At 41.0% G+C, this 24,554-nt stretch overlaps 1 protein-coding gene across 2 annotated transcripts in view; it reads right to left on the bottom strand.

Moving 5' to 3' along the window:
* KIAA0825 overlaps positions 1–24,554 on the bottom strand; it is a 410,640-nt gene that overhangs the window by 207,870 nt on the left and 178,216 nt on the right. For both annotated transcript variants that reach the window (XM_084801930.1, XM_084801929.1), the window contains exons 16-20: positions 24,166–24,390; positions 17,799–18,204; positions 13,498–13,654; positions 8,123–8,281; positions 6,216–6,310 (exon numbers count right to left, since the gene is read on the bottom strand). In XM_084801930.1, the coding sequence (XP_084658056.1) occupies positions 6,216–6,310; positions 8,123–8,281; positions 13,498–13,654; positions 17,799–18,204; positions 24,166–24,390 (1,042 nt within the window). The remainder of the gene's footprint in view (positions 1–6,215; positions 6,311–8,122; positions 8,282–13,497; positions 13,655–17,798; positions 18,205–24,165; positions 24,391–24,554) is intronic.

Below are 24,554 nucleotides of genomic sequence, written 5' to 3'. Positions count from 1 at the left end.
CGTTTAACATATTTATTGAGGTTGTCTATTTTCTCACTCAAGTAATGGAGACCTTGTTTAAACTGCATCCTTGTTAACTTACACAATTCGCAGTTATTTAATCTTGCCATACATAAGAACTTGTTTTTCATATCCACTATCCTTAATGTTCTTACATAGTTCTGTATTTTTGTCCTTGTGTCATTAAGATGCTGGTGATCCTCTCAAATCCTATGACTATGACTGGTGATAATCTAGTCATAGCCCTTAGGCCAGCCCAATCCAAGTACTATTTATCTTTCAATTTTTTTCAACATAGAGGGCTCTCTTTCTCCAGAGGATCAGAGATGGTAAAAACAAAACTGGACTTTTAGAAGGAACTACAGGAGATTTTTTTTAAATTTTATTAATTTATTCAGATTACAGCTCAATTGTTATCCCATCACTTGTATCCTCCTGTTCCTCCTTCCCTCCTGCTTTCACTCTATTCCCCTCCCCTAGGTCTAAGACCAAGGGGGACCTCCTCCCCCACTATATGGTCATAGGCAATCAAGTCTCATCTTGGTAGCCTTGATGATAGGCACACATTCTGAGAAATGTGTCATTAGGATGTTTTGTCATTGTGCTAGTGTGATAGCCTCACCTCATAAGACCCTACTACCACACATGGGATAATTGAAAAGTTATCCAGCCCACCCGTGTTTAGGTATATCCCCTAGAAATTTGTTACTTTATTTCAAATAAATGCCTTGACCACAGTAGACACTGGAGAATGTGTTTTAACTAAAGCTGAGCTCTATAGAACCGTTAGGACACGGACTTGAATCAGAATTTGAACACTGTTAGTCAGAGTTCTGTGTCTCTGTGTCTTGGTTTTTATTACTAACAAAATAACGATGGCATTGATCTATCTGATGGGTTACAGTTAAGCACATGCATGTAAATAACTTCAGTTATTCAAGCCATACTCTCTCCGTTGGCTTCACGATCATCAGTACTGTTGCAAAGACTAAACAGCTTCAAAAAGGGGAAGAGAGAGAGAGAGAGAGAGAGAGAGAGAGAGAGAGAGAGAGAGAGAGAGAAAGATAAACTGACCATGAGTAGGAAATACTACATAAATCACCAGACACAAAGTAAGGACTGTCCCATTTGAGTACCAGTTGCTACTTAATATCTACGACATTGGTCATGTTATTTAATGTCTTGTAATGTCCCTCAGGCCTGTCTTTGTGTTCATGGTTATAGTAAGGGTCAAGGATAATTTTGTACAAATGTTTTATGTACCACAATGAACATCAGACAGATATGTTTCTCATTAGAAAATGGTATACTAATGAGTCTGTTCGGTTTGTGTACCAAGCCCCTTAGCTCCCATGTTAAACTTGATTCATCCTAAATATACATGAGGTGATCTCTGTGCAAACAATGTGTTGCCATAGGAGTTCTGGATGGGAGCACAGCCTTTGGTTTAAGAAGGGAAAACAGGCGGGAGTAACTGAGGCCAAGGCCTTTTGGTGGAGGTGGGAAGAAATGAGTCTCTACGGAGCTGGAACATGGCAAAAACCAACAACCAACCAAACAACAAACAAACAGCAGAGGCAATCATAAACTCCCAGGCACCGAATCTGCACGCCATGGCACGGGTAATACATGTACTAACTGGGACATGTACACTCATAAGATCTGCATCTCCTCTTTCTATAAACCCACCTTTCTAGAACCCCTGTCTGGAAAAACAAAAACAGAACAAAATACCAACAACACCCCTGCCTCTCTATAATGGTGCAGCCTGCTGCCGCACCAGGAATTTACTGCTTTAAGCAACTATAAACACTGTATTAACGACAGCAGTGCCCGCTAATGGCCAATTGGGAGTGCAGGGTGTGCAGTGTGAGGCCAGAGACAATAATTCCTGATCTTTACCCATGGTGGGGCATACACTATCATTTGATACAGGGTAAAGTCACTCAATGATTATTATTAAAGGCAAGAAACTCTACGGATCATCAGCTCTTTTTCAACTCATTTTCTAATCTTGCTTTCCTCTCAGACACATGGTTATTGTCCACCTGGAAAGGCTCCAAAGTGATGGCCAGAAATCTGCCACTAACACCCCTTCGGCTGTTGCTGCCATCATATTTAATTGTGTTTGCGCAACTTGAAGCCAAACTCATATGCAGTATATTTAGATAGTTAAAATAGCACGGCACGCTATTGTAGTCGCAGATATTTCGACACAATTCTTGGGAACTAGTGTGAGTAAATAAGGTAAAGAGAAGAAAAGCAGCACGTAAATCTGTCCCACTGACTGACAGGGCACAAGGCAACCTGGAGCTCGACCACGGAGGAGGGAACGGAGCGTGCCTTCAATGCACTCGCCAGAAATGCAATCGCCACCTCACTCAACGGTCTGGATTTATTTTAAAATGAGAGAGAATGAAAATAGGAGTGGAATAATAAGAAGCAGGCATAAGAACTTCGATTATTCCGGAAGATCAAGGTAGACTCACAGCACTTCCTGTCCTGGAACATTAGCGGGAAATGGGTCCAGCTGAACAGCGCGCGCACAGATTCTCTGAGCCCCCGTGGAGCTTTCCTTTTCTATAACGGCAAACTTTCTAAGTGGAAGCATCCTCATTGATACATAGTCAGGAGGTCTTTCATAAGATCTCAGATACTTCTGATTTTTCAAATGCCGCCGAAAGTAAGTCACTCGTAATTAATTTACAGAGGCTAGACTAGATACTTTTGGCAGCTAACTCCACCTTAAAGTTTTCACCTCCCAGTTTTAGTGTCACTTAATAGCCACAAACCCTTTCACTCAGATGTTGGAAGGCTTTGTTGCTGACAGGGTTATGGCTCGAGTGGGCCAATTAACTAAAAACAAAGACCAGCTTCTTAGCCTTTCAATCTGAGCCAAAGTTTACATAATAAAAATAATAAAAATAATCCAGGCATTTGAGACAGATGGGTTACAACTCACGTGACTGCCTTCCAAACGCTGAAAACGTGGAGGATAAACATACATTGGTACAGTTTAATCCGGTTTATCAGAGAATACTTTGTACACCTGTGTGGTCATTGATACAGAATCACATAGGAACAGCCCACCCTGTGCTCACCTGTCAGGAGCCAACTTTTTCCTGTGCACTCCTAGTCCCAATTTATTACTTATTATTTCAGCTAGTGCTGTCTAGAGCCCACTATGTGTCCAGACTGTTCGAGTCTTTGCTGTCAGTGTTGAGACAAGGCAGCCGCAGTGCTAAATCCCACAGAGCTCATGCTTTACTGTAGAGTGCATGATTGGAATGATATAAATAAAAATACAGATTTCAGATTACAAGAAAACAGCACTGAGCAAAGAAAGTAGGCCGACAGACGCACAGGCTCCCTTTAAGTAGGTGACAGGGAAAGAACAATCACTTTCAGAAGGCAGCAATTGACCCAGATGGGATGGTGTCCTTGTACATTGCTGAGTGGCCTTACTGTGGAAAGTAATATGGAGAGTTCAAGGACCCTAAAGAAGGCAACCCATGGAGTGTCATGGAGCAGAGAGAAGCACTTTGATGTAAGGCTCTTGCTGGGCACAGGGCACAGCCCTGGCAAGGACTAAGGAGGCCATCTTATGCCTTATTCTGATTTTGGCCATCGGCACAGAACCAACCTACGCAGTAAAAGCCAAAATTGCTCTACATCGAGATGTTGCACGTGTCCTATTCCCTGATAGCTGTCTTGTCTAGCTGAACTACTGATTTAGGCCTGGAATTGTCATGGACTTGGTGGTCTGGAGGCTTCATTTCACAATTAATTAATTAACTAATTAATTAACTAATTAATCCTCACCTGACATAACTAACACTGGATACCTTCCTGCAAATGTATTCTGACTTGGAAATATTTTAACACTCTTGGTATGTCAACTCCACAAAGCACCTACATAATGTCATTTTATCTATATGGACATCTAAAGTAGAGGATAAGCTCCTGAGAACCCAGCAATCCTACTTTCTCGTGCTTGTCTAGTTCTAGAGATGTGTTGTACAGGCATTTTTAGAAGGGAAATCGTGTAGACGCAGGCCTCCTGAACATTTTTTATATTTGTATATGGCATCCAGTTTCCTTCACAGCAGCATTATGTCTATAGACACATTCACAGCCTCATGCATGCATGCAAGCCTCAGTCACTGCAGTGGTATTACCAAGACAGGGAGCAGAAAGGGAGGAAGTCGCTTGTGTAGTTGGTGACTTGGCACCAAGGAAGGGAGCACGTTCGGCTGAGCTGCTCTGTGGCCTCCCTTTGTCACTGCCTAACGCTAAGACCACCCTACAGGTCAGAAGTATCACCTTGTAGACACTGGATGACATGCATAACCCTCATTCTAAAGCCTCCGTGCTCTGCAGTTTCATTTTCAATTATGTGCCTGTCAGACAACCACGCTATCAAAAAATTCGAAACACTATTTTTAAAAGTCAGCATTTTCAGATAGGTGAAAAAAGAGAGTCCTTTAGAGTTTTAGGGGAAAGTAAAAGGAACCATTTCCTTATTAGCTCAAAATCAACCCAAACTTAAAAATAAGATCCTTGAAATAAGTGAAGTGAGAGCAGCTGTTACTCTCAGGTGTCTCTCCCCGTTCCAGGGTAAATCAATTAGGCTCATTGTTGCTTGTGGTGTCTCAGAGTTTTCAGTAGAATGCTTTTCATACCAGTCTTTTAAAACCCAAGGTTCTTACCAAGATGAGATTCTAGCTGCTTTTATTAAAGATTCATGAGCCTTTTCAAAGGGAACTGCTTTGACTGGTTATTCTAGAGTAAATTTACAGGGTTCCCTCCCCTCCCCGCCATTCTTTCCTACACACATCAGAGGGAAATAGACCTTAATATTCAGGGACATAATTTAAATATAACATTTAAAATATACTTATTAAACACAGGTAACAGTATAAAATTTGTGTTAAAACAGGAATTCCTTAGACATGGATATTATACAATGCAAATGCAGTAAGTTTTGAAAGATGTGCTGTCCCCAGAGTACCATTTAGTTGATGAGAAGCCGGTATTCATAACTGGAGAAAAATTAGAAAATTATAATGGTTGATGTGTAGAAACTCAAAACTTTCCAAATAACATGGGGAAAAAAAGCTTATCTTTTCAAGTGTTTTTCCAAATAAAAATTTAATATTGTGAACACACCATATAATTTGGTTCAACAGGGGACTTTAGTTCCCTTTAATCAACCCATTTCTTATATTTCCAGATAACCTGGGAACAAGACCAGAGTACCTCCACCAAACACTAAACAGGAATATTATGCAGGCCACATGCTGAGGGAAAGGCTCTGCCCTTTAGGAGGAAGCTGGTCATTTGTACAACTTTATCCTAATAGGCAAATGATCTTAATTTATAGGCAAAATATTAGAATACAATTGTGACCTTATATCTGAGGCATAATTTTTACTGGAAATATATTGGTGTGGTTTTTTTTTGTTCTTACTTTAAATAAACATTAATTTGGGAAACACTACAATCTCTCTCACATGTGTTCTTTCACATGCTCGTACATATTTGTCAAGGATGATATAAAAATTTTACTATGTCCTTGTCATTATGTTTATCAAGGAAATGATATTTAATATTTTTGCACAAATATAAAGATACACCATGAAGATCAAAGAGAAATTAATTCCTATACTTAGCTATAAGCCTAAAGATGATGTATGAACAGTAAAAGTGTGTGAGTGTGTGTGTGTGTGTGTGTGTGTGTGTGTGTGCATGTGTCTGTGTGTTTAAAGCAGTATATGCAAGTGAGGGTGTAGTAAGACAGTGCTGACATAACTGGCTGAAAAGTAAAGAACTCAATCCTGACAGCCTTTCTTTTGTTTGCCTGGTTACACTATTTGATTTTTCTAGCATCTTGCACACATGACGTTGCTTTAAACAAAGATATACCAGGATGTTGACATTCAGGTCGGTAACTTTCTGTGCTTACAATAGTGAACCACTCAATATATAAAGTAAAAATATTTAAAGTTAAGATAAAAATCAACTGATCTTTCAACTACTCATTATGCGAACCAGAATTGCGAAGCTATAACCAGTTAACTTTTGCCCTATGAGCAACACGAGAAACAGAAAACAAGAGATAACTTTGCCAATGAACTGCTTCCACTTCCCTCAGAACTGACACACACACACTGCGTGCACACACTCCCGGAGCCCTCGGACTCCAGGCTTCTCACCTGTTGTTGAGTAGTGCACTGAAGGTCATCTTATCCAGTCCCAGGTAATTTGGCAGCAAGTTTGACCAGTCCCAACACCATGTTGCTGTGGCCGCCTGTTGACAAATGAGAAGACACTATTGTTAGCTATTAATCAGAATTAATATGATCAGTAAATTAAGGCTGCAGCTGTGATACACTAACTAAGAAGGAGGGGCCTCAGAACAAGGGCTTGGACAGATAACATCCATCATGTCCACCGAAGGAGGTGTTTGTTCCAATAAGACAGCAATTAATTTACATATCCATTTGGGGATGTAGTCATTATTTATAAAATTATAAATCAATTTCTTGATTCGTTATTTTCCCGAGTGTTAATGGCGTTTGCCCAACAAGTTTTGTTGGGAGAGTGACTCTGAAAAGTGAACGCAGTAACTCACTACTCACTAGCTTTTCATATATGACCCCACTGCACAGCTTGTTTTCTAGTACCTAAGTGTGGACTACAAAAAGAAAACTTGGTTAAGTCCTGAGCTTCAAACTCCAGGATGCGGCTTAATTAGAGTGGGACATTGTTGTTATTTTTTTTATTAAGAAAATGTTTTAAAGGGAAAATTATAAGAACGTCCAAGTATAAATAACATACCTGATTCTTTTTTTTCATTAATAGGTAATTTCACAGCAGAGTAAGGAGAAAAATTAGTGTGAAAAATAATCTCATAATTCAGAACTTGGTTAACATGCTATTTATTTCAATGGAGTAAGAGTGATTTAACAGCCACAATAATTACTCATGATTTAGAGCAATCGAATGTGCAGTATAAGAAAATAGCCAATAAACTATACCTTATACTTTAGGTTTAAAAGCCTCATAGATGCATATGCTCTGTAAAACTAAATGGTTTGGATAATAAGACTGCAGCATGATCTTTGAAATCTAACCAGAGCTATCCCTTGTCACTGCTGATAAATCGAGCACTACCAACGCTGTCATCGAGCAGGAGAATTCGCCCCGGGTTGTCAGCGTCTGAAGGTCTTATTCTACTAGAGTATTGATGAATGTGGACCAAAGCTGTAGCCGGCATGGCTAAAGTATTATCTGCATGCCAAATTAGGCCAGTGTTTTAATTCTTATTTTCATCAGCACTCTAGGTCAAGCGATCCTTCTCTTCAGGCCTGCTAGTTCAAGCTGTCTGTCAAGACGGTTCTGGCTTGGGGGGGTAGGGAAGAAAAAGGGGGGGGTGTTGAGAGAAGAGCAAACAAAGCCAAAGAAATCCAATTCATACATTTTGGGGGAAAATAATTTATTTAATGAGATTACTGACGTGCACAGCTAAACAATGGCAAAACCTGAGTTTGAGGACTACATTGTGTTCATCATGCTGACTTCGTTCGAAATGTTTTTGCCTTAAAAGTCATTAGAAAATCCATTTTAAATTTCAGGACGTGTCTAAGGTTATAAGAAGCAAATTTATCTCATGCCATTTATAATAGGGATTCAATGCTCTATAATTCATTCAAAGTGCTTTCTAATTTACCTGATGCGTTCACAGAAGCAGAGAGAGGTTGAGTAAACATGTTTCCTAAAGAAGGGGGCAGACTCTCAAGGGAGGGGAAGGATGACAAAAGCTGCCTGGCTCTTTGGGCCCTCAGTAGACACAGCGTAACAGATGTTGCGTCTACCATGGCAAAATGTCCCAGCAAAGTTAAAAGTAATAGATCAAATGTATGAATCAGTTTAACATGAAAATAAGGTAAAACAACTTAAAACACTTTGTAAAAGGCCACATAAATGTGAGCTTTTCCTTCTTAAACAAGCAAACAGAAGGGGCTATACATATAATACTAACATGTGAGTTGTGTCTTATTACTTCTAACATAAAGAAGCCATACACTTAATTTGAATTTTCCACTGAATTTCTACATACCTGGTCTAGCATGTTTTCACTAAACACCTTGTGCACACGGAAAGGGTTAAAAGCCGGTGGCTGATCTTCTGCATTCCTCAAGGCCACCTTCAAGGGTCTGAAGGGCAGTGGCTTTCCTTCTGAACCACTCATAGCGAACAGTTGCTCTTTTAAATATTCCTTCAAGGAAAGACACATTAGGCAGGATGGTGAGAAGTGCATATTCTCTTTAAGAATAAACTGCTCACTCTCGTGGCTTACCCTTCTAGGACATTTATTTAGAGTACAGCATATTGCTTGACTCAGGAAAAACACATATTCAGAAGATACATAGCTGGGTGCATTCCACTATTACAATAAACCTATCAAAAGCAAGTTAAACCTAATGCGTCGCACAGCTTTTTAAACATTTAACAAATATTCACATGATGAATGAGTGCTGGGCACGTCACAGTCATGTGAATCGGCACGGTCTCATCACTGACTTCATAGGTTACAGTGTCTGGCTACCAAAGCCTAACTCCTACACGTGGCTATGCGCGGGAAAAGATGCTCATTCGTTAAGTACAGCTGCTGCCTACTCTGGGCTCAGATGAGCAGTAAGCATCCTGATTGTACTGCCAGGAGTCTCATCCTGCGTGGGACTACTTACAATGCAAACCCCTGCGCACTTAATTTCCATGCTGAGGAATGAAAACTATCAAGGCTCAAGAGAAGCTCCAAATATGTGATTCTAATCATCTAAGTGCGGGTGCAGTCCCGGACAAGGGAAGTCAATCTCCTGCGTTACAGCCTGGCTCCTGCCCATAAATAAATAAGGCAAGTGTCCCTAATCTGTTTTATGGGGCTCTTTTCAGAAGGCAACAAATTAAAATGACTAAAAGAATACCATCAACGAAACAAATGCTTGCTATTAATAAAGGCATTTAATAAATAAAAATAAAATTTTGTCTGGCTTTTATTATAGGACAGCGCATTTTCCCCCCCATTGAGTTTGCAGCTAGCACACATTGTGGAATGTTGGAGCTGCAAAGCACTGCAGGCCTCATCCAAAGCCTGGCTACCTTGTGTGCTGCGCAGGCAACAGGAGCAGCCTCACCTGGGAGCATGTTAGAATTTTAGCCATCACCAAATCAAGTCATCCACAAGCAAGAGGTCCAGGGGGTGGGAAAGCAGTTGAAAGTTTTTAATATACCAGGCCAAGGCCACACTCCATGTTTGGCTCTGAAAGGATAGGTCTGAGGGCTCATGACCTAAATAATACAGTTGTGACAAGAAGCAGCAGAGCTAGTCTTGGTCTACTCGGTGTGTGTGTGTGTGTGTGTGTGTGTGTGTGTGTGTGTGTGTGTGTGTGTGTTTGTGTGTGTGTGCTAAATATTGAAATAAAGTATTACTCTAGTTATCAATAAGTGACTTTTCTTTTTTCTTTTTTTTAAGATTTATTTATTTATTATTATTATATACAGAGCTCTGCCTGCATGTATACCTGCATGTCAGAAGAAGGCATCAGATCACATCATAGATGGTTATGAGCCACCATGTGGTTGCTGGGAATTGAACTCAGAATCTTTGAGAGAGCAGTCAGTGCTCTTAACCTCTGAGCCATCTCTCCAGCCCTTTTTTTGTTTTGTTTTGTTTTCAAGACAGGATTTCTCTGTGTAGCTTTGACTGTCCTGGACTCACTTTGTAGACCAGGCTGGCCTCGAACTCACAGAGATCCACCTGCCTCTACCTCCCTGAGTGCTGGGATTACAGGCGTGCGCCACCACGCCAGCAACAGTGATACTTAGACTTTCTCACTGGACAACATTGCATTAGATCAGTTCTGTAATAACACAGAGTCTCTTATTAAGTAAGCTTAGGTAATGACAAATCCATGAGAAAATAATTTTACGACTATGGTATAGAGCAGAAACAAAAAAATTTCCTCCACCACATTTAACTAAGTCTTTTTTTAAAGGAATAAAAACTTCATTGGAAAAGAGTGATTTGCTTTGGCTACTAATGGTTTTTCTTAACTCATTTCCATTAGTATAACTATATTTAGACTTTTCTGCTTCTACTGTTTAATAAAAAAGTAAATTTGCTGCCAGTTCTGAATAATGTTTCCTCTTGTGTTTTCTCTGCTATATTAATGGTCATCAGTGCTCCTTATAGATCAGTTTCTTGGGCCAGCTAGATGCTTCATTTAGTCAGAGCACTTGCTGCACAGGCCCAGTGATCTGCATGAATCTGACCTCTGGATTCTCATGAAGGGAAAGGTGAGAAAGCATTCTACAAAGGCCTCCTGTGACCTCCTTATGCACACATATCACACACAGGTACACATATGATAATAAAATAGCAACACTGTCCTGGGACTGGAGAGATGGCTCAGTGGGTAAGGGCGCTCTCTGTGCAAGGGTGAGGGCCTGATTTCAGAACCTGTAGAAAAAGCCAAGCACGGGCCATGCGATGGGGTCTCTACAGAAATGGAAGTGACTGCAGACAGCAGGAGTGCTAGCCCCAGGTTGAGTGAGAGGCTCTGTCTAGATCAGCAGTTCTCAGCCTCCCTGATGCTTCGACCTTTAACACAGTCCCTCATGTTGTGGTGACCACAACCATAACATTATTTTCAATGCTACTTCATAACTGTAATTTTGCTCCTGTTATGAATTGTAATATAAATATCTGATAAGCAGAGTATCTGATCTGCACAGGGATTGTTTGAACTCCGAAGGGGTTGCACCACACAGTTTGAGAGATTCTGGTCCAAAGCATTAAGGTGGTGATCTAATCAGTGTGCTCTTCCAAAAAGACTGTTTCTCTCACCATTGCCTATGGTTCTTTGTGTACGGTTAAGGCCATTTTGGCATGTCTACTGCTGGTGTCCTTGTTTGCCATGTCTACTGCTGGTGTCCTTGTTTGCCATGTCTACTGCTGGTGTCCTTGTTTGCCACGTCTACTGCTGGTGTCCTTGTTTGCCACGTCTACTGTTCGTGTCCTTGTTTGCCATGTCTACTGCTGGTGTCCTTGTTTGCCATGTCTACTGCTGGTGTCCTTGTTTGCCATGTCTACTGCTGGTGTCCTTGTTTGCCACGTCTACTGTTCGTGTCCTTGTTTGCCATGTCTACTGCTGGTGTCCTTGTTTGCCATGTCTACTGCTGGTGTCCTTGTTTGCCACGTCTACTGCCGGTGTCCTTGTTTGCCACGTCTACTGTTCGTGTCCTTGTTTGCCATGTCTACTGCTGGTGTCCTTGTTTGCCATGTCTACTGCTGGTGTCCTTGTTTGCCATGTCTACTGCTGGTGTCCTTGTTTGCCACGTCTACTGCTGGTGTCCTTGTTTGCCACGTCTACTGTTCGTGTCCTTGTTTGCCATGTCTACTGCTGGTGTCCTTGTTTGCCATGTCTACTGCTGGTGTCCTTGTTTGCCATGTCTACTGCTGGTGTCCTTGTTTGCCACGTCTACTGTTCGTGTCCTTGTTTGCCATGTCTACTGCTGGTGTCCTTGTTTGCCATGTCTACTGCTGGTGTCCTTGTTTGCCACGTCTACTGTTTGTGTCCTTGTTTGCCATGTCTACTGCTGGTGTCCTTGTGTGCCACGTCTACTGTTCGTGTCCTTGTTTGCCATGTCTACTGCTGGTGTCCTTGTTTGCCATGTCTACTGCTGGTGTCCTTGCTTGGCATGTCTACTGCCGGTGTTCTTGTTTGCCATGTCTACTGCCGGTGTCCTTGTTTGCCATGTCTACTGTTCGTGTCCTTGTTTGCCATGTCTACTGCTGGTGTCCTTGTTTGCCATGTCTACTGCTGGTGTCCTTGTTTGCCATGTCTACTGCTGGTGTCCTTGTTTGCCATGTCTACTTCTGGTGTCCTTGTTTGCCATGTCTACTGCTGGTGTCCTTGTTTGCCATGTCTACTGCTGGTGTCCTTGTTTGCCATGTCTACTTCTGGTGTCCTTGTTTGCCATGTCTACTGCTGGTGTCCTTGTTTGCCATGTCTACTGCTGGTGTCCTTGTTTGCCATGTCTACTGCTGGTGTCCTTGTTTGCCATGTCTACTGCCGGTGTCCTTGTTTGCCATGTCTACTGCCAGTGTCCTTGTTTGCCATGTCTACTGCTGGTGTCCTTGTTTGCCATGTCTATTGCTGGTGTCCTTGTTTGCCATGTCTACTGCTGGTGTCCTTGTTTGCCATGTCTACTGCTGGTATCCTTGCTTGGCATGTCTACTGCTGGTGTCCTTGTTTGCCATGTCTACTGCTGGTGTCCTTGTTCGGCTCAGGTGTAGGCAGCCATGTTGGCGAGACATTATAGGTGTAGCTTCTGATATTCCTACAGGACAATCTCTCACCAAACTTCTTGACCCTCTTACAATCTGCCCCTCATTTCTGTCCTTACAGCTGATGGTGCCGCATAAGCAAAGCTCCGAGAGTAGCCAGACCGTGGTGTCTTCTTCGCAGCTATCATGAGAATTGCTTTAGCTCATCTGGGTGACAGGGCAGATGCACCATTTGAAGGACATGACTTTCCAAGGAAGGACTTCCAGTTAGCCAAGGCTGGGCAGACACTGCTGAGCTCTCCAAAGGCAGGAGTGGGCACTATGGCACACACCTTCAATCCTAAAACTTCAAGGGCTGAGGCAAACAGAGCTCTGGTCTACAAAGTATGTTCCAGCCCAGCCAGGATAAACAGTAAGATCCTGTATCCTTATCCCTGTCTCTCTGTCTCAGAGAGAGAGAGAGAGAGAGAGAGAGAGAGAGAGAGAGAGAGAGAGAGAGAGAGAGAGACAGAGACAGAGACAGAGAGAGACAGAGACAGAGACAGAGAGAGACAGAGACAGAGAGAGACAGAGACAGAGAGAGAGACAGAGAGAGAGACAGAGAAGACAGACAGGCAGACAGACAGGGACAGAGACAGAGACAGAGATAGAAACAGAGATAGAGACAGAGACAGAGACAAAGGAAAACTCACAAGCTCAGTATTTCCCTGATGACTTGAGGCTTTTATTGTTTTATTAAATACAAATTCTACAACATTACCAACCAAGAATGAAGCTTCAGGAAAAATAGAAAATCCTTCTTTTCTACAAACACCAGATTTCACCTGGATTTGTCGGCTAAATGGGCCTCAAACACACAATTCCCCAACTACAACTCTCATCTCTATATTTCAGAAGTGAACTGAGTTTATGAGCCGTGTTATTGTTTAAATCATATAAATAAAACCTACATTGTCTCAGGAAACTCTTTTCTGTACATGCAGAACAGCCGGAGCTAAATAGATCCTATTAATAATGCAATATTGAGTTTAGTATTGACTTTAAGAAGTGTTATCACCTCCTTGACTAACCCTCAGCTGCCAGCAGACACTGCTTCAGGCCAGTACACACCTAATTGCTCGGTAAAAAGGCCGTTTCCCTACCTCATTGAGCTGCATGATGTGATAAATTTGCCGCAGGTACTCGCTGCCACCTGGTTTGTGGCAGAGATCCAGGACCATCGCGTTCGCTTTCTGCTCAGTCAGTACAAGAGAGGCATCTCCTTCTAAGGCTGGGCTTTCCTCCATCGTCAGGAATGCACTGAACACAAAGGACCAATATGTATCAGTGAGGAGGGACGGTGGAGACTGAGTATGGGGAGCCAATGTCCATCTTGTGTTCAAAGCGCTATAAAGATTCTCTTCAAATAGGTATGTCTTCCCAGACCACCATTGCTCTGGTGCGGAGGGCCTGGGAAACAAAGCGCCTGAAAGCAGTTTTAAATTCTGTATCATTCTTTTTTTAAAAGATCTCTTTGTTGAATTTATACTCCTATCTATAAAACGCTTCCCATTACTACAGTTGTTGAAATTGCTATAATCATGGGATAAAAACAAAACATTTCTTTTTAAGAACGTGTGAGAAATAATTTGTATTTTCTCTCTGAGGACAAAAAAAAAAATCACTGACGCTCGAAACAGCTTTGGTATTCTGTCTCTTGTACGTACTTCTCTCTACCTGTGCTAAACATAGTAAAGACCAATTAACATGCTGAAACGTGGAAGTCTGTGGTGCTAAATGCAGGCCGGAAGCTTCCAGACCCAGGCTTACCACTCAACATTTTACCCTGACCTTTTGACACCTGTTGCCTATTTTTTTGTAACAGGCACTTAGCGAAATCACTACGCTGGGTTATTACCCCTCCCCCCATGTCTGCTATCATCCTACCCAGAACGCAGAGGCATTTTATAGAAAGGAAGTATTTCTTTTTGAAGTTTCATGAGTTTGAGACTTATTTCTATGTTAGTAAGAGATGATTAAAAAGTGGAACACATCCAGTGATGCCAGTGTGAACACAGGACAGCCGTTCACAGCACATGTTGTCCACACTTACTTTTTTTTTTTTTTTTTTTTTTTTTTTTACTATAAATGCTGTTAGACTCTGTTAGGCTTTGTGACCTAGGTATTTGTAGGCATGTAGATTTTCTACCGTTTCCTGGAATAAATGAAATTTACTGTGGCATAATCAGCTGTATGCTGCAGTTCATTGCTGAGATTTTTGCCGTGATTATAAAATTAGTTCTGCTAAGAGTCAGTGCCATTGACCTGAAGGCTCCAAATGGTCCCCAGCTGCTGGATGTTAACTTTCCTATTGCTTCCACATGCAGCTTCAAAACACCCCTCTCTCTTCTATACACACAAAAGAAATGTAAGCCTACATAAGTCCTGCTCACGAAAGTAGAAAATAAAGTTGGACTTAGAATTGCTCCATAGCTAGGGCAAATTTTTACAAGACATTGGTACGCCAGGAGAAGCTTGCACACATAATTTTGAAGCTGCATACGTGTTGCAAGCTAAATTTCTTGTCAGGTTTTGCAGAGGATGACATTGAAAAAGTTGAGGCCCCTGACAAAGGAGTATCTCAGTGTCAGCCCCTGAATTGTATCCTTTCCTGTCCATCACTGTGCAGGTGAAGCAAATGATTGGATTCAGTCAATGCTATGATTAATGAGTTCCTCTCTGGATTTGGGACTGCCTATCAATCATGTCATTAGGGAGAATGTGCCCTGAAAGAGGCAGACCTTAGCAAAGGAATAACTGCATTAATCTTAATCTGTATATGCAGCCAGCCAGCCAAGTCAGGGTCACCATGATGAAAAACAATAGTCTTCAACTCGACAAATTACTTTGCAAAGGCAGACATTTCTTTACTTTTGTGGCGGTGTGTTCTCCGGAATCTAAGCTGACTGTTTACAGCTTGAGAGTTACTACAAAGTGAAGGTTATTTTAATGAATAGTAATGCTTTCGGGCAGTGTGCAAGACAAGGAGCACTTCGAGCGGCCTCCCCTCCAACTGCAGCTATTTTAATAAAACCAAAGCTAAATCTGGATGCAAACAGAAAAGGCATAACTGAGTGATGTGATGGACATCAAAGATAATCTTTTTGAGTAATGTAACAGAAAAATTATTCTAATTGAAATTGTTGTGGTGATGTTCATTTTTTTTTTTTTTAATTTAAGAGAAAGAACCCCATCATAAAGCCAAGGCGACCTCTGCTTGATGCAGACACACTGATCTGGAAAAGTGTGTATACAGATTCCTCATAGTGGAGATCTAAGAAATGAGAAGATAGGGATACACATGCGCGCGCGCACACACACACACACACACACACACACACACACACACACCCTGATGTGCATGAACGGCCCAGATAATCATTCTAAAATTAAGGTCAAGAAGAAGTCTACCTGTGGCATACAAGCTCAGTGAAATTGCTATCTACAGTAAGTTAAGTCAATTTTAAGTCTTTTTCAAATTTATATGACAAATAACTTCACGTCAGCATGTCTGTCTATTAGTATCATTTTTGAAGTCCAAAAAGCCATGGTGCTGTGCTCTAGCTTGTCAGATCCTTGAGGGCTAGCCAACACTGGACAAAGGGGCAGATCTCACTTTTGCTGCATGTTATAAGGCACAGCTAACACAACTTTAGACTCCCAGCTAATCAACTACATCCTACCTAAATGACATTCCATTGTAGGAGATACTAAAGGCTGCTGCTGCTCTTTATAGAACTTAAGAATTACATTTTTTTTTAGGAAAAAAAATAATATAGGAATGAGTGGAAGTATTACTTTAAACAGATCTTATCCATAGGCGTTCTAAACCAACAATATCATACAGTTCACTTTGTAAGCGTAGTCGGATCTGCTGGTTTCAGCTTACTTTTTCCTCTCATGGTTTTATGAGTAATGCCATGAGTAATGGCATTTGACTTTAGTCTTTTAGTACCTGGCTTCAAACCTGTGGTTGAGTATTGGATGCAAATATAAAGATTAAGAAGGCCACTCACTGTCGATGTCACTAAGGATTTTCCTGACTTCCGTTGTTATTGCTTTGCATTCCCATGCCAGAACATCTTTGCATAGTCTTCTGCATGTCTAGGCCAGGGAGACTGGGGCTACTTAATACTCACAATAATGATTAGTATAAAATCTTACAGACTGCCATGGGCAAGCAAACTGCACTGGTTACCATTCTGCTAACCAGTGCGTGCGACATATTTTTTGTCATTGGTTAGTTGTTTTTTGAGATACAATGTAGAGCAAGTCTCTGCCTCGTGAGCGTACACCACCGCAGCTGGCAACACAAAAAAAAAATGTATTTTAACAGAGTTTATAAGCCAAAGATGCTTACTAGTTCTCAATTTGCTGCTGACATTTTTTTTCACTATTTTTGTCAAAAAACAGTCCTGCCAGCTTGGTATCATACTTGAAACTGAAGCTTTGAGAGAGGGAGATAAAATATCCCATTTACAAGGAATGCCTGTTGGCTCACCTGACTCTCAAGCCTGAGCCTTCATCCTGCCGCTTATGAGTGAAAGTCATCATATTTCAGGCGACTTTAGTTCTCTGACGCAGAAAGTTACCCGAGTGTCTGTTAGCCACCGGGCTCTCCCTTTAACAACTACAGGGGACAGTGAGTGTGCATGGGTGTTCAAACATGACTCGGTCATGTGCAGACCACCTGAACCGGAATCCTTGTATCAATATCATGCGGCTTTCTATCTACAGACTCACCTCAGCACATTAGAACTCCACGTACATACTTGAATTCATCAGGGACCCTTAACAGTCTTTGTGCAGTGCCACAAATCACTTAGCTGCTGGTGACAAACCTAGGAGGAAGCTGACATTTCCATGCTGAAGCAGCTGGGTGTGTTTATGGCTTGTGAGTGATACGGCCCCGGCTGCCCTCTGGGAGACTCACGTTACCAGATGAAAAATGTGTACTTTTCTGACAATCAGGTACACAGAAAGCAATAAAAAGCCTTTTATATCCATTAATTCTTGCTTAATTCAATCTGTGCCCACTCCATTTACAAAGCGCTTCGGGATATGCGCTGGATACCCAGTCGCACAGTGAGAAGCAGCGAAACTAAATTCCCCTGGGTTGAGCTACACCCTTTTAATCAGAAACCTTAAGACAGAACCTGAACCAGGAGAGTGTGCCTGCATAGCAACGGAGTTCAGATTTTACATGGAACATCTAACAGTCCAGGGGTTAGTGGGGCACTTATCTTTTTCTGGGTTCTTCAAAGGTCCTGTGACTTTTTTTTTTTTTTTTTTGCCAAGTGAGCATTGATGCCCATCTGACAAAACTCTGATGCTGTTGTGTACTGTGGCTTTGCTCCTGAGAAACTGTTTGGTGAGGCTGAGAAAGAAACAAGCACGGCCTTACCATTTGATGCTCAGCGTCCTTGCTTTCAGAAGCTGGCGCTCCATCCAGTTGGGTTTCTGCCGCTCAATGCTCAACATGACCTTCTGGGTCAGCTGACTAACACTGCTTTGCTCTCCCAGGACGCTTCCCAAACACACACAAATTAAACCCAGTTTCTCCTTACTCCATCTGTCAAGGGAGGCACCTGTTAAGCGTTCCACGGTGTTCCCATCCTCAAATATCCGACATATAATTACAATCAAGTTCCAGACAAGCAGGCCAGCTTTCTTCAATTCAGCCACGTTTTTTGACATTTTTCTCTCAGACAGAAAAAAGAAGTATTTAACTGTGGGAGGCAAGCATGCAATCACCGTCGGTAACTTGCTGATTACAATAGACACTGCCTGAGCAGCAAGCCTCGTGAAGCCTGGGAAGAAAAGTCAGGAAAGGTATGATTACCGGGAGCGTTCTCAGGCCATCCCGTCATCATTTATTCTGGGTGGGGATGTCTAACGTTTGCGGAGGACATTATTAGGACGAACAGGTTCTTAACGCTTTTCTAAAGAGCTCCACCAGGAACTCCTGCTGTGTTACCCAAAATTCTCCAAATTACAAGCATGACTTTTCCCCTCCTATAAATGATAATTAGAAATTTTAGAATTATAACTCATATACGTTTTTTTTTTTTTAAGATTTAAGCTTTGAAGTACAGGGACACAGTTAGCAAATTAAGCAAAGGTCCTCGTGACCTTTGACACCATTGCGTCCCTTGCAGTGTGTGAGAGTCAAGAAATACCTCTATCCCCTGGGAGCATGTTGATCCCTAGCTAAAAATTATTATTTATTTGATTTTATGCCATATTTTTATTTTAGTGTGTTTCTTTTATTTTGAGATAGAGCATCACGTTCGCCAGTCTCAGTGCAAACTCTTTTTATAGGCAAGGATGACATCAAACTTTGGATCCTTCGGCCTCTTCTTCTTTGGTTGTGATCCTAGCCTTTAAGGGCTGAGCCATCTTTCCAGCCTCTGCCTCTACTTCTCAATGCATGGATTGCTAGCATTCTCTACCAGGCGTGGTTTTACAAGGTGCTGGGGATGAGACCCAGGGCCTAGTGCATGCTAAGCAAGCTCTCTGGAACCTCATCTCCAGCTTAAACCTGACTCCTTTAGATGATTGCAGAGTTTTTAGTGTTAGCCTTCCTCCAGGGTTGCAATGCTGCAAGCAAGCCTATAGCTGAGCATCCCACTTAGATTTTTCATCACTTAACTCAGTGCAGACAAACAGAATCCCTTCCTTCCAAACGAGCGAGGCTCCCCTCCTGCTTCCTTCACTCTTTCCCTCCTTCCCTTTAAACTTCTGCTTGATCCTTCATACCCAACCAAAGATCAGGGCTGATGAGTTTTCCCACCTCTCCATCTTTGACACTCTGTTTCTCGCTGCGACAAGCCTAAAGGGCTGACCAAATTCAAGCCTGTTTTTATAAATGGTACTCCAGCAACGCAACAAAAACGCCCTTCTGACATGGCTTTTTGTTTTTTTATGTTACTTAAAATGTTTTTCTTTACGTGTTTGTGTGTCAGTTCTCTAGTCTCATGCAGCTTGTGTGAAATATTTTATTATATGGACTGGAGAGCTGGCTCAATGCTTTAAAAGCATTTGTTGCTCTTGCAGAGGACCAATGTTCAGTTCCCAGCACCCATCCTGAGGCACCTGTAACTCCAGTTTCAGAAGATGTAATGACCGCTTCTAAACTCCATGGATACCAGGAATGCAGATAGAGTACATAAGTACACACAGATGAACAATTATACACATAAAATAAAACATTTATTTTATATTCCCCTTACCCTAAAGGGCACTTCAACACAGATCCCAAACAAACAGTTCCAAATCTATAACAAGTTCATATTGATAATTTTCTTTGCACCTGAACTTCTACTGAAGTTTCTTACTACAAAGACACCAAGAAGCCAAATTCTTAACTACTTCATTAAAGCTGAAGGCAAATTCTAATCAAAAGCTTCAAGCTGTTGCCAAATAAATCCATTCTAAACATGAAGGCAATGAGTCAATGAGGAGGTTAACAGCACACAAGAGGGGGCTGTTAACAATACCACACTCACTCATCTCTCTTTAAATAAGTAGCCATCTATTTAAATATTCAGTATATTACAATCTCAATTTCAGATCTGAAAATCTGTAAAGTAAACACAATATGGTCGCTAGATTTATGTTTATATCTTTCTTTCCATATAGTTTGTACTGTATGGACATATTTGTGTCCTAAAAATGTAAAAAGGTTATTTAACATTAAATGAAGGAGAGATAATCAATGTTTTAAAGTTAATTTTTATTCTGACTATCATCATCAGATACCAATAACTTGTTGATGCTAATGTGTGACTTAGAAGGTTTAATTGTGCTTAAAATGTCAGCTTAATACTTCATGGTGCAAAGATCAAGTTCTAAGTTCATTTAGTTTTGTTGGCTGTTATAGGTATTTTTTAGGCATTATAAGAACATAGCTGAGACCCCAGTATAACTGAGGAACGAGTTGTGCTCTCAAAATGAAGGCTTTTGTTTTTTTAGTCTTTTTTTGTTTGTTTGTTTTTGTTTTTCAAGACAGTTCTCTGTGTAGCCCTGGCTGTCCTAGACTTGCTTTGTAGACCAGGGTGGCCTTGAACTCACAGTGATCCATCTGCCTCGGCCTCCCAAGTGCTGGGATCAAAGGCGTGCGCCACCACGCCTGGCTTGCTTTTTAGTCTTAATCACAGAACAAAGCTTTTGTTGTCACTTGGCAATAAACACCCTACATTCATGAACTCAATTCATTGGCCTTGCAAACTAACAGGAAAACATTGCATTTTCACACATGTAAGATAAAGTCCAATGATCACGAAGACAGTTTTTGTTATACTTTTAACTAGGTTAGAAAATCTGCATCTTAAGTTTGTAAGCATACAGATATTTTTATTATGGTTTTTGTAAAACTATGTTGTCTAGAATAAATTGTAACAGGAGTTTCTTGTTACACTGTATGTTTTTCTGTCACTAGGATCCTTTTCAAGGATCTCCCAGTGAACAGTAGCCCGAACGCACTTTCCTCGTGAGAATATCTGCTTACTGGCTCCAGAAACCCATTGTTTTAGTTGAAGGCATTGCTCAACCAACATTTTTTCCCATAAAGCATTGTTTTCATTAAAAATCATAATTTACCGCTGAGACAATTTTTCATTTTTTGGTGAGGCAAATAATTGATGTTATTAGATCTCAAATGTATTTTTTTTTTTTTTACTTAACCGCTGGTCAAAGAAACAAAACAAAAGCAAACTAGCCCTTTGTGCATTGGCTCCTTGAATCGCAATGAAAGAAATACCAAAAAGCTGAGCTATGTGTGAGAGCCATCTGGGCTTTGAGCCCCCTGCCGTGTGCAATATTTCCTGGTGTTCATCTCTCTGAATCTTCTGTTTTTCTCTGTATTTTAGGATTTGCTGATGAAGAAGAACCAGGAAATGTGCTCTACTGTCACTGCAGCGATCCTGTGTGCTGCCACCCACATGCTGATAGATGTCCCATAGGTGTGGCCTACTGATCTTTAGGAAGTTAAAATTCTGTGTTTAAAACCAGGCACCGTTAAGTACTAGCATTTCTCGTTGTTTAGACAGAGTTAAAGGAACGAGGTCACTGGACTTGAACCCTGGGGCTACAGAGTTCATCTTCATGTTTTACATGCTTAGCTTTGAAATGTTTTGCTCATCAAGACTTCCTGAGACTGAGAGGGCTCCATATAACATGGCCCAGACCTCAGGAGGATTTACAGTTAATAAAAATATATGAGCGCTCATAGTTCTTCCCATACTTTTTCTTTCCAAATCTGATCTAATTATTGTTTTACTTTATGATGTGGTTGAGAAAGCACTCATATTTGCAACAGAAATATTTGAGAGCATTCCCACTTCGGGACCATGTACTCTGTGTTGTATCGTCAGTATTAAAATACAGCAACAGGAGCATGTTAGGGTCACTTGTGGCTTTTGAGGGATCAGTTTTGTCAACAGCAGACTTGACAACATGGCATTGATCTATGCAGCAAGCTGAAGAAGGAATCTTATCTCCATGTCCATCCCCCGCCACACCCACACCCACACCCTGCACCCCTGTCTCTAAATTTCCTCACATACTGTCTCCAAAACAAAACAGTCTCACTTACACCGAGAAACGTTCTTATAACAATCTTCATAGGTTTTATAAAAGTTTAATTTTTTTCTTCTTCCCAGATTTGTGTATGTTCTGGGTGTCTGCGCTCATTTCACTATACCATCTCTCAGCACCAGGAGGATAGAGTACATGTATATGATCTTACAGTGTATGTGATCTTACATACATTGGCTGATATGTAAAACTCAGTTAATATCCACTGAGTCAATGGATGTCCGAACGCCAACATGGCGTTAATGTCATCTGGCTTTGGGAGTGTAGGAGTGTCCTTCTCTAAGCAGGATGAAAACCAAAGCCTCCAATGAAATGTGGAGTGCCAAGCCCTCATATCCATTTTTTTTCTTATAGAAACATAAATACATACACACCTGTAAAATTTTAATGTATAAATTAAGAACCATAGATTAATAATGAAGTAGGACAATTTAAACCAGATATTATAATAAAATTTATGTGAATGTGGATTCGCTCTCTTGAAAGGACCAAAGTCAATCCTAGTATTTTTGGACTAAAGTTGACTAAGGTCAAAGACAAAGGCTGAAAACCAGAGAGGGCTAAGACGTGTGCTGGTCCTGAAGCAGGTTGGAGCAAGAGTAATGGTATCCTCTCATGCGCACTTAGCACACAGAGGGGCCTGGAGCTTCTCTTCCTTCCATTACTTTGTTTTATATGACCTGACACCTCTTGGTGACTGACTAGCTATAGAATGTAACTCTGCACCAACTTATAATATTATGAAAAATATTGATCATGCTTCCTGGGTCACCAACAGTGAATGACATATCCAAAACATGGGAGAAGGAGACCTGGGACCAACGGGAACAACTCTTACATGAGGGAGAACTCACGCAGGGAAAAGGTGACAGTTTTCCAATTTCAATTAAGTATCTTTACTAGATCCAAAGGCTGCTTGATAGGACTTGGACAAAATAAAAAAAAAAATTACTAGAAAGGTCACTCAGATAATTGATTTGAGTTTGTAATAGAAGGCTGGTGAATAAGAGCTACACTATTTAAGGTCTCTATGGAGAGGAATGGGAAAAATAAAAGGCTAAACCTTTCAACTTCCTTTGTGAGTTCCAGCTGGAATGTTTTATTTTGGAAAGTTTTTCCTTAAAGTGAAAACTATTCTTCTTTGAAACATGAATATGACAACATGTTTTACTTTAGGAAAGGAGAGAGTCACACAGATAATATACATTCAAAGGAATTCTGTGACAATTCAACGGCAATGGAGCTGTTTCAGCAAAGTGGAGAAGGTGTCCTAATGAAATAAATGACAATGTAGAGAAAATGGAGATTAAGCACGCTTGGCAGAAGGACTACTCTGAAGAGGACCAATAAATCCAATACAGAACCACAGGTATGGGGAGTAGATACCCTATCAGAAATTATATGCAACTACCAAACTAGATGCTATCTGGGACCTAATGGCTACAACTGAAGGTGTGTTAAGGGAAAAGAAAAGTGAAATCTGGTGGTTGCAGGAAAAACAAAAACAAAAATCAATCAATCAAAAAACAACAACAACAAACAGTTAAGCTGAATGAGTAACTAGATTATCTAGATTTAAAGTAAAACAAAGTCATGTGACTTCTGTGAATACTAACACAAAAAAGATGAAAATTCTGAATCACTTATAGGCAACTCAGGAGGGTGGCCTTTTCCAAGGAAGAGCATACCAATCTATTGCACAGGGCCAAGTGCTAGCCTTGAAAACATACACACAGGCAGCATTATCCAGACTAAACAGGTAATATTTAGGAATATACTTGTATATGCTTATACTTATGCATGTAATAACAATTAGTAAAAGAAGAAAAAAGGCCATGAATTTGAAGGAGAGTTGAGGAAGGGTAAACGGGAAGGTTTAGGGGGAAAAAGGGAAGGGAGAGATGCGATAATCAAATATCAAAATTAAAATAAAGAAATAAAGCAAATTTCAACAAATAAACATGAGGTACTAATAAAAAACTAATAAGCATTTGAATTATTTTCATTTCTACTTGTATTATCTTTGTGGCTTATAACAAAAAGAGAATGGAGGTCTCCGTATACATACTGAAATGAAAAACCAATGCCATTTAGCAGTCTTAGAATTTTTTAAGAGTTTTATTTATGAGATTGTTTTTACAGGGGACACTTTCTTAAGGAGCTAATGTTGTTACCTTTCCCGGACTCTTTCCCTTTGGATTCCCTTGGAATATAATTCCATTCTCGTGGGATGCTCTGAAGCAGACGATCGGGAACCCGCAGCTGGTTTAGGTTTGTCTCACTGTTTCTCCGACATCTCACCATGGATATTATCTGCCGCACAGTGTCCTTGACGGCATCCATCAGGGCCAGTCTAAGGCAGCGGATGACTTCCGGCTGGGACTCCGTGTATCCGGAGACTTTGAAAGCAAGAAGCACATTATGGTTACCAGAGCTTACTCACAAGCTTTGCCTTCCTCATCTGGGAAGACTGTTTCACAGTTACCTAAGTTAAAGCTGTAGAAGATGAGAGGTGAATTTCATAGATGCACCATATAAATGCCTACTAAAACCAGGGGACCAA

Source organism: Acomys minous (genome assembly GCF_964271855.1).
Source record: "Acomys minous genome assembly, chromosome: 11".
NCBI classification, from domain to species: Eukaryota; Metazoa; Chordata; class Mammalia; order Rodentia; family Muridae; genus Acomys; species Acomys minous.
This window is presented reverse-complemented; position numbering and strand designations above follow the sequence as displayed.